General features: G+C 45.0%; 1 protein-coding gene across 1 annotated transcript in view; it reads right to left on the minus strand.

Annotated features, from left to right (window-relative positions):
• Positions 1–9,505, minus strand: part of DDX47 (DEAD-box helicase 47) — a 16,222-nt gene that overhangs the window by 1,428 nt on the left and 5,289 nt on the right. The window contains exons 3-11 of the mRNA XM_004716219.2: positions 7,766–7,954; positions 7,475–7,546; positions 7,163–7,281; positions 6,519–6,590; positions 6,269–6,385; positions 5,600–5,746; positions 4,906–5,043; positions 3,797–3,867; positions 3,006–3,135 (exon numbers count right to left, since the gene is read on the minus strand). Coding sequence (XP_004716276.1) covers positions 3,006–3,135; positions 3,797–3,867; positions 4,906–5,043; positions 5,600–5,746; positions 6,269–6,385; positions 6,519–6,590; positions 7,163–7,281; positions 7,475–7,546; positions 7,766–7,954 — 1,055 coding nt within the window. The remainder of the gene's footprint in view (positions 1–3,005; positions 3,136–3,796; positions 3,868–4,905; positions 5,044–5,599; positions 5,747–6,268; positions 6,386–6,518; positions 6,591–7,162; positions 7,282–7,474; positions 7,547–7,765; positions 7,955–9,505) is intronic.

A 9,505-nucleotide genomic window follows, 5' to 3' on the forward strand; every position in this document is an offset into this window, starting at 1 on the left:
GGCAAAATTGGGGTCCTGGTAGTTGGGGGGAGGCTACTTCTTATAATGGCGAAATGACATGTTCTTTTTGGAAAACCACTGTGTGTTCCTTTCATCTTCTTTGGGTGGTCCCTCCATTTTTCATCTATTACTTGTGTGCTAGCTTGTTTTAGGGTGGCTTGTGAGGACCGGGCAGGACAGTGTTTTCTTCTTCGTACGGTCTAGGATTGCTATGGATCTGGAATGACACAAACGCTCCTAACAAAACCAGCATCTTTCAAAATTGTGAACCATAGATTTTTAATTGTGCAATTTAAAAAAAAAGAAAGAAAGAAAACAAACTACTCTCACAGAAAGGATCGCATTCTAGTCTCTCCTCTAGATCACACACTGAGTGAACGCCCTAACTCCCGCCCTAACTCCCACCGGAACAGGAAAAACCAGCTCCTAGTAAACAAGGATGTTAACCTACCACCCACTAAAGACAAGAAAATCAAAGCAATAAGCAAGCACCTGCACCTGAGCTGGTGCAAAGAGCTGAAGGGAACGGTCATCCCCAGCGTGAGTAAGGTGTGGGGAAATTCACAGAGTGGCACTGACAGTATAAATTACTACAACTTCTGGGGAGAGGAGAGGAAGAGTTTCATTTCCCATTTTGTATAAATTCCGATTTTAACTGCACACTCCTGGTGGTGATGTGGGCCAAGTATTGGTCCACTAACAGTTCAAACTCACCAGCTGCTCAAACCCACCAGGACCGGGATGGAAAAGAGGTGAGTTATCTGTTTCCATAAGTATGTACATTATCAGAAACCCTAGTCTATGCCCTACAACATTTCTAAGAGTCACCATCTGCTTGATGGCAGTGGGTTTGGTTTTTGGTTGTCGTACACTCTTTGCCCCAAGGAGTCCTTGTAACACAAATGGTTAAGTGCTCAGACACTAACTGAAGGGTTGGCAGTTCAAACCCACCCAAGATTCTATGTGTGAAAAACCAGGCAACCTGATTCAGTAAAGACTGTCGGTGCTGAGGTTGCTGCTGCTGCTGCTGCTGCTGCTGCTGTTCTTGGTTGGTCCTATTGCGTCTAATTTAACTCACAGTCAAGAAAACCCCATGGGAAGTCCTACTTTGCCAGATGAGGCTGCTGTGAGTTGGAATCAACATGATGGCCGCCAACAACCACAATTTACTTCGTGGCCCAATGATTCTACTTCTAGAAACTTAATCTAGTTAGTATGCAAACCTATACATCCTAGGCTGCTCAACACAGACCTGGTTAAAATAACAAGTACAAAGACTATGAAAATTCATCGATGTAAGTCATGCTACGAAGTCTAAAGAAATATTTTGCATCCATTAAGAAATGATTCCCTTGATCTTAAAGGCTCGAAGATAAACAAGCGGCCATCTAGTTGAGAAGCAACAAAGCCCACATGGAAGAAGCACATCAACCTGTGTGATCACAAGTTGTCGATAGGATCAGGTGTCAGGCATCAAAGACCCAGAACAAAAAATCATATCATTGTGAATGATGGGGAGTGCACAGTGGAGACCCAAAGCCCAGCTATAGGCAATTGGGTACAGAAGGGTCATGGGGAGGAGATGAGCCAGTGAGGCTGCAGTATAGCATTGACTAAAAATACAACTTTCCTCTAGTTCTTTAATGCTTCCTCACTCCCCACCCCTCCACCCCCAACTATCATGATCCCAATTCTACCTTACAAATCTGGCTAGCCCAGAGCATGTACACAGACAAGATCTGGAAATACAGGGAATCCAGGATAGATTTGATCTGGAAATACAGGGAACCCAGGACAGATAAACCTCTCAGGACCAATATCGACAGAAGCCATACCAGGAAGGGAAGGGGAAGGTGGGGAGAGATAGGGGGAACCAAACACAATGATCTACCCCCTCCCAGGGGGATGTACAACAGAAAAGTGGGTGAAGGGAGGCATCGGTCAGTGTAAGACATGAAAAAATAATAATATATAAATTATCAAGGGTTCATGAGGGAGGGAGAGAGAGGAGGGAGGAGGGAAAATGAGAAGCTGATACCAAGGGCTCAAGTAGAAAGCAATGTTTTGAGAATGATGATGGCAACAAATGTACAAATGTGCTAGACACAATGGATGTATGTATGGATTGTGATAAGAGTTGTACGAGCCCCCAATAAAATGGTTTAAAAAAGAAAAAAAAGGGGAAAAAAAAGAAATGACCCCGTAATATTTGTTGAAATAGTTTTTATTTGTTGAATCAGAAAAAATGTCTATTATATAATTAGATATAATCTAATTACAGTTAAGGAAAAAAAGGAGAGGGGCAGATGTTATGAATGGTTCTCTCTGAGGGGTGGTTTATATGTTATTTTATTTATTAACCTAATCCTTTCTATACGTTCTAAAATTTCCCCCAATACACATGTTCTTATAAAGAAAATACTAAGGAATCCCACGTGGGTAGAAAAGCAAAATAATTTGCTCCTCACAAAAAATAATTTGCTTTTCTCGTTATGGGCAAAAGCTTCTCCGCTTCAAAGACTAAACTGCAGGTAGCAGACGGCAAGCACTTCTAGGATCTCCCTTCCGAATCTGCTCCCCCTGCTACGCCAGTAGTGCCAGCAATACTAACGAGATATAGTTTATATTCACTGCTCATAGTCCTTAATGTACTCAAGGCCAGCATTAGCACTCTCAATTTACGAGTAAGCAATTGCCCACAAACTCATACAGGTCACAGGTAGACGATGGTATGGCCACAAGCCTATTGGTTTTCTTTCTTACTGTGCATGATACATGAACAGGAGCTAAGAAGGTCACAGTAAGTCCAAATCCTGACCCAACCATGCACTTGCAGAATCTAAAATAAATCACCTACCAACTCTATGCCTCAGTTTCCTCACCTTACATTCAAAAGAAGACAATACCCAGGTGCTGCTTATTATCACAATCAGCATATAACACCGTGCCTGGCACGTGGAAAGCACTTGTAAAGAAGTTAGTAAAAAAGCAAGGAACTTGCATACCATTCGGGCAAATCTTTGGGCTTCCGTCACACGTTCTGTCAGCATCATAACCTCTTCATCCTGTGTGGGAAAGACAGGCAGCTTCTTCCCAATTAAGTGTTCTATGCGCTGGAAGAGTTCTACATCATACCTGAGGAAGGAAAACGGGTGAGGCTTAGTAGACGGACAGTGCTAAGGCCTGTCCTTTCCCACACTGTGGTGTTGCACGCTCCAAGGCCTTGTGAGTCATGGTGGAATAATAATGAGTCTCTTCTTAATATGGGTTATATGCAACCTTCTGCAGATGGCCCAGTAAAAGATCGCTTAACAGGAAAACCTGGAGTATATCATATTTTTTTCTTTAAAAACCTACAAACATTCTGAGACTTTTTGGAATGAGGGAGCGGTAACTGCTAACCCCAGCAGGTGAAAGAAGTAGTTATCACACGTTGTGCTTCTACACACTCTGGGAGGCTGGGCACTGGGCTGTTAACCACAACGCCAGCAATTCAAAATCACCAGCCGCTCCGAGGGATCACGAGCGACGGTTTCAAGCCCCCAGGGGCAGTGCTATCCTGTCTTACAGGGTCCCTAGGAGTTTGGCTTTATTCTAGACTTTTAACATAGATCATCTCCAAACTTTACCAAAAGTCTGCCGGGTAGATGCTATTATTTCTATCTCACAGATGATGAAACCGGGATCGGGAGGCTAAGGTGAACAGTAAAGTAAATGTGAGAACAGGGTCCGAGTGAGCCCGACCCCCGTTCTGCCCTGGTCTCTGGCGCGCTTTGTGGGGTGTGGATTCACTCACTGTGTGACAAAAGTAATGGACTTTCCCGACCGCCCTGCCCGGGCCGTTCTTCCCACGCGATGGATGTAATCCTACAACAAAAACCGAACGGAGGTTTGATTTAGACAGGAGACACGTAAAAAGCTACGTCTCCGAAACAAAACGGAGCCATGCTGGAACGGGGGAAACGAGCAGGCAATTAGTGGGGATTCATTCATTTCAGTGTTCTGTGGCTCCTCACAGCACCACATAGACCCAATGTTCACCTCTCCTTTATGCAAAGGCCAAACTCTAAAGCACAGCCCAGGGCTAAGCAGCATCCTGGGCAGAGAAAGGGAGCGGTGGAGCAGCAGCAGAGCTGGGTTACAGCTCTGGTGCGACCACCTGCCAACTGCAGGATCATCTGCAGGTGCATGGCTTCTTGGAACCATGGCGCCTCCCTAAAAAGGAAGGATGGAGACACACACCAAGAAAACTGCATGACAATGGCTCCTGTCGACAGAAGTTAAAGCCCAGACACATCAGTTGTCCTCAACCAGTTGCTACTTGGTGGACAGAGGCCAGGGATGCTACGAAGCACGCTGGCACACACAGGACAGCTCCTACAGCAAACAAATATGTGGCCCCAAAGGTCAACGACAGTAGTGAGGCTGAGACACACCATGACCAGTCACTTCTGATGAAACGAGGTCAGCCAGATCGGCCTCCCCCGACCCCTTCTACTACAAACAGGCAAGAACCCCTCTTGGCAACCTTTATGCACGTTAGTTATAGTTGGATTAACACCGCATCGGCCAGATGAGGAGGATGGGTCAATTAAAAGCTGTTACACTTTAATATTTTTAATTAATCAAAAACAAAACAAATCCTCTCCTCTAACTAAGGAAAGACAGAAAACAATATTACATTTTGGGCCTAGAAAGGAACCATGGCCTAATGGGTTACATGTTGGGCTGCTAAGTGAAAGGCTGGCAGTTCAAATCCACCAGTTGCTCCTCGGGAGAAAGCAGAGGCTTTCTATTTCCGTAAAGATGTACAACTTTAGAAACCCCAGGAAGCAGTTCTGCTCTGTCCTGTAGGGTCGCCAGGAGTCAGAAACGACTTGACGTCAAGTTGGAAGCAGGACTCACCTTGGAATGGGTGGGAATGTCAAAGTTGACTACAACATCCACATGAGGAATATCTAAGCCTCGGCTGGCGACATCAGTGGCTAGAAGAATGGACCGAGCTTTCGCCTTGAATTTGTTCAGGGATCCTAGGCGCTTGGTCTGAGAGGACGGAAAAAAAAAAGAAGAAAAGATTAAACGAGAAGAATTTTAATCTTGGAACACTAGGGAATCTTGAACTCCAAGCCTATCTATATGGAAGAGACGACTCAACTATACAAGAACCAAGAGATGGAAACTGCTCGCGGATGTCTTTCTTCCCCAGCGAGTCTAGGCTGGGGCTTCGTGGCCCAAAGCAGAAACCGGGAAAGAGCAAACAAAACCAAAAAACTTAAGACTAGAAAATAGTAGCATGAACTAGAGATGGTTCAACAGGCTAGAAAGTAAATGGAAATATCTTATGAAAGACCAGGGAATCCCCATCAAGCTAGGGCTGAAGAAATCAACTCAACAGCCCCCACGACACACCACTACCAATGGAGTATTTCGGAATCTGAGACTCCTGAGAGGAGGAAGCACGCATCATTCACACAGAGCAACACTCCAACACCCCCCAAAAGTAGAGCAGACAACAGGCGTTACTCTTCCTGTGCGTCTCCTGCGAGGTTTCTTTTTCTCAGCCACCAGGTCACAACTAACAAAGCCGAGGAATCCTTACCTGGCTCATCTGTCCGTGGAGAGGGATGGCAGTGAAACCAAGATTCCGGAGGAGCAGAGCGGTTCTCTGGGTATTGTTGCAGGTGCTGCAGAATATCATGAAGGAGTTCCCAGCCAACTCGTTTAGGATATACACCAGGTAGGTATCCTATGTCACAAACCCAAAACAATACATGTTCATTGAATCAGGGGGGGAAAGAGGGTGGAGGCCTAGACATAGAAACTGCAGAAAAGACTAAGCCTATCGCTGATTCCCAATTATTCTGGCCAGGTCTGCCTTTCTCAACCAGCATTATCTTCTCTGTGAACCACAGACAGCCTGCTGTCGAGCTCAAGGTGTATAGTCAGCCATCAGGAAACACTTTAGGTCACACACAAAAACTAGTCTAAATGAGGAAGCTACAGACCATATGATAAATGATGAAAAACTGCCTCAAGGATGCGGTTGGGGCGTCACGTGCTGACGTCATTGCTATGGTTTAATATACTGTGAGTTCCCAGGAAGCTCGGCTCATGGTGAGCATATGCACACCATGCACCCTGAAGCCGAAACAAAAGCAACCAAGTCTGAACCACAGCTCGTAGCTAGATAAGGGCTGACCCCTGCCTGTTGGATGCCTTGGTGAGGAAGGGGTGAGAAAGGCGGGAGCAGTCACAGCAAATACTTCACCTTGAACTTGGAGGGAATAAAAAGGTAATATTGCTGTAATTTCTCAACAGTCTGGTATTTAGAGGAAACGGCACATTTCACGGGATTCTTCAAAGCTGCTCGCTGAAGTTTTTGCACCTGAAGAAAGAAAACCTAGAATAGTACACTAATTCCTCAATGCTGTTTTTATTTATCATGCTGTTATCTTCATTTGTTGTTGTTATTTATCAGTTCTTATAGAGGAGAGCACAGGAATCCCAGGAAAGGTCACCTTCTTGGTCATGGTTGCAGAGAAGAGGAACGTTTTCCGGTCTCGGGGGATCACTTTGAGGATCTTATCAACCTAAATTACAGGGAGGAAAGAACACACATTTAGATTAGACACCTGCAGTCCTCTAGATAGAGAGAGACTATCAACCTATACACATCCCTCTGGCATCACTTGGGTATATTCGAAAATTCAATTCAGTTGCGCTATAATTTACTTAATATTTACCATTTGTTATTATCCCAAATTGTTCTAAAACACACACAAAATGCCATTCCAAGAAAATAACCTTCTGAATGAGCAGATTACAGGTAATCTTAAAAGAAGGGGGAAATTAGTTGCTCTCTACCAAATGATACTGAAGTGATCACGACTGGGTCACCGAAGAAGACAGACATTTGGGTGCATGGGGATATATACCGCACGAGGAAAGGGAAAGCTGGCTTTGGTATTTCTCGTCTCTAAAGTGTTGAAGTTTTGTCAGATCATTTTCTTTAGAGGCACTGGCACCATGAAGGGCCACAGGGATGTTTAAACTAACTGCTCCCGGAGCAGTGAGAACCTCTAGGAGGTTCGTTGTAAGGAGCCAAAGGTTGGAAGGAGGCCCCTGGGGTGCTCTAAGAAGAGGAAAGAGACCGAGAACTTACCTCTGTCTCAAAATCCATATTCAATATTCTGTCGGCTTCATCCATGACCAAGTATTTCAGAGCTCTTAAGTTGAAACCTTTTGTATTTTCCAAGTGGTCAATCAGTCGACCAGGTGTTGCTACAAGAGGGAAACAGCAATGTTTAAGAAAAAGGCAAAAAGAAATAAAGTCATTGACTCCACGAATTGTTTTAAATTAATCAGTTATCAAAAGCTGCTCCTCAGAGTCTGTCCATACAAGTAAGTTATACGCAATATTGATAGGCGTTCTCCAAGCATCATTGCCAATGTTTTGCTTTCATCAATTACTCACCTATCACCACATGCGGTTTCTTCGCCAGGGCCAGAGATTGGGACATTGAATCAATTCCACCTACAATCACGGCTGTGGAAATGTAAACAAAAAAGAGATCCTTCATTTGCCCCACTTGCTCATTAACGGTCTTAAGCCAATGCTACATTATCGCTTGAAATTTCCCTCTTCTCTAAGAATTAAACGATCCTCAAAGCTGAAACAGCAAGTCAGCTCTGTAGGTCCAAGAACTTAACCCGAGTAAGAAAGCTCCACCCATTCTCTCGGGCTCCTTTCCTCCCACACACTTACCGGTTTGTACCCCAATGGAGGAGCCCAGAGCCTCAAACTGCTCTGAGATCTGAAAGGCCAACTCCCGCGTCGGGGTGAGAACCAGGGCAAACAGACGCTGGGGCGTCTCCAGTAGAGCATTCAGAATGGGCAGAGCAAAGGCCCCCGTTTTCCCAGAGCCCGTTTCTGCCAGCCCAATGATATCCCGACCTGGAAGAAAAAGAAGATACCTTCTACCAAGGAAGCTCCAGTTCCTATAATGACACAGTGTAGTCTCATGGTAGACAGTGCACGAGCATTTGATGAATTAGGGGGTTAGAAAGCACAAGAACTTACGCTACTTGACTCATGCAGCAGTGAACACTATCCACTGCCCACAGCTGAAATGATCAATGATACCCCACAAAGCAACACTCCCTTTGTGCGGCTGATTACTTTTCTTAACCATCTCCTTTTTTCTTCTCAAAACCCCTAAGCCTTTTCAATATTAGCGTCGGTGTGAAATCCACTAGCATGCCTAGGCCCCACGACAGACAGTACTTTTTGTCATCTGCCACATTGCCAACACTTAACACAGGTCCTCTGTGTATTCTTTCCATCTTCTCTGGATGCGTCCTGCAGCAGCCACTATTTTGTCCAGTTTTTTCGGAGACTTGACTTCGGTGTAGGCTATGCTGAGCGTGTTCTTCCTGGGTGGGTTTCTAACTCCAGGTCTTTGCCCATTTCGTTATGAGAGGGAGTCGGTCTTCTAGAGCTGCTCTCTGAAAGGCTCGCTTCAGCACCTCGCCCTCAGCAACTCTCCCACGTGCCCCAGCAACTCTACGAGGACGAGGAAGTCTCAGATCTCCCGACAGCCACGCCGCTCGCCTCTTCCTTTCCTGTCTTTTCTTCACGAGTGTTCCTGATGTCCCCCACAGCTCCACAGGTCTTCGCTCATTAGTGTTCAATGTGCCAAATCTGTTCTTGAGATGTTCTCGAAACGCAGGTTGGATATATTCAGTTCATGCTTTGGCTCTCGGAAATGATTTCACTTCTCTTCAGCCTGAACTTACATGAGAAATTCCTGGTCTGTTTCACAGTTGGCCCCGGGACTAGTTTCAGCGGCTGGTATTGAGCAGCGGCTGGTATTGAGCTTCTCGTTATCTCTTCCCACAGATGTAGTCAATCGGATTTCTGTGTAGGCCGACTGGAGAATCCACCTATGTAGTTGCCTTGTATCGGTGGAAAAGGTATTGGCAATGAAGAAGTCGTTGATCTTGCGAAATTCTATCATGTGACCTCCAGCTTCATTTCTATCACCAAGGTCCTTTTTTTAGAAATCATTTTCTTCACTTTTTTAAAATCATTTTATTGGAGGCTTGTACAACTCTTATCACAATCCATACATCCATCGTGTCAAGAATTTGTGGCCATCATCAATCTCAAAACATTTTCATTCTACTTGAGCCCTTGGTATCAGCTCATTTTTCCCCTCCCAGCCTCACAGACCCTTGATAATTTATAAATTATTATAATTTTCTCATGTCTTATACTGTCCGACATCTCCCCTCACCCACTTTTTTGTTGTCCGTAGATCCTTGTGATTGGTTCCCCCTTTCTATCCCACCTTCCCCTTACCCTCCTGTAATGGCTACTCTCATTATTGGTCCTGAAGGGTTCATCTGTCCTGGATTCCCTATGTTTCCAGTTCTTATCTGTACCAGTGTACATCCTCTGGTCTAGCCAGATTTGTAAGGTGGAGTTGGGGTCATGATAACGGGG

Source organism: Echinops telfairi, unplaced genomic scaffold, assembly GCF_000313985.2.
Source record: "Echinops telfairi isolate 266 unplaced genomic scaffold, ASM31398v2 ScPeMD7_1957;HRSCAF=2489, whole genome shotgun sequence".
NCBI classification, from domain to species: domain Eukaryota; kingdom Metazoa; phylum Chordata; class Mammalia; order Afrosoricida; family Tenrecidae; genus Echinops; species Echinops telfairi.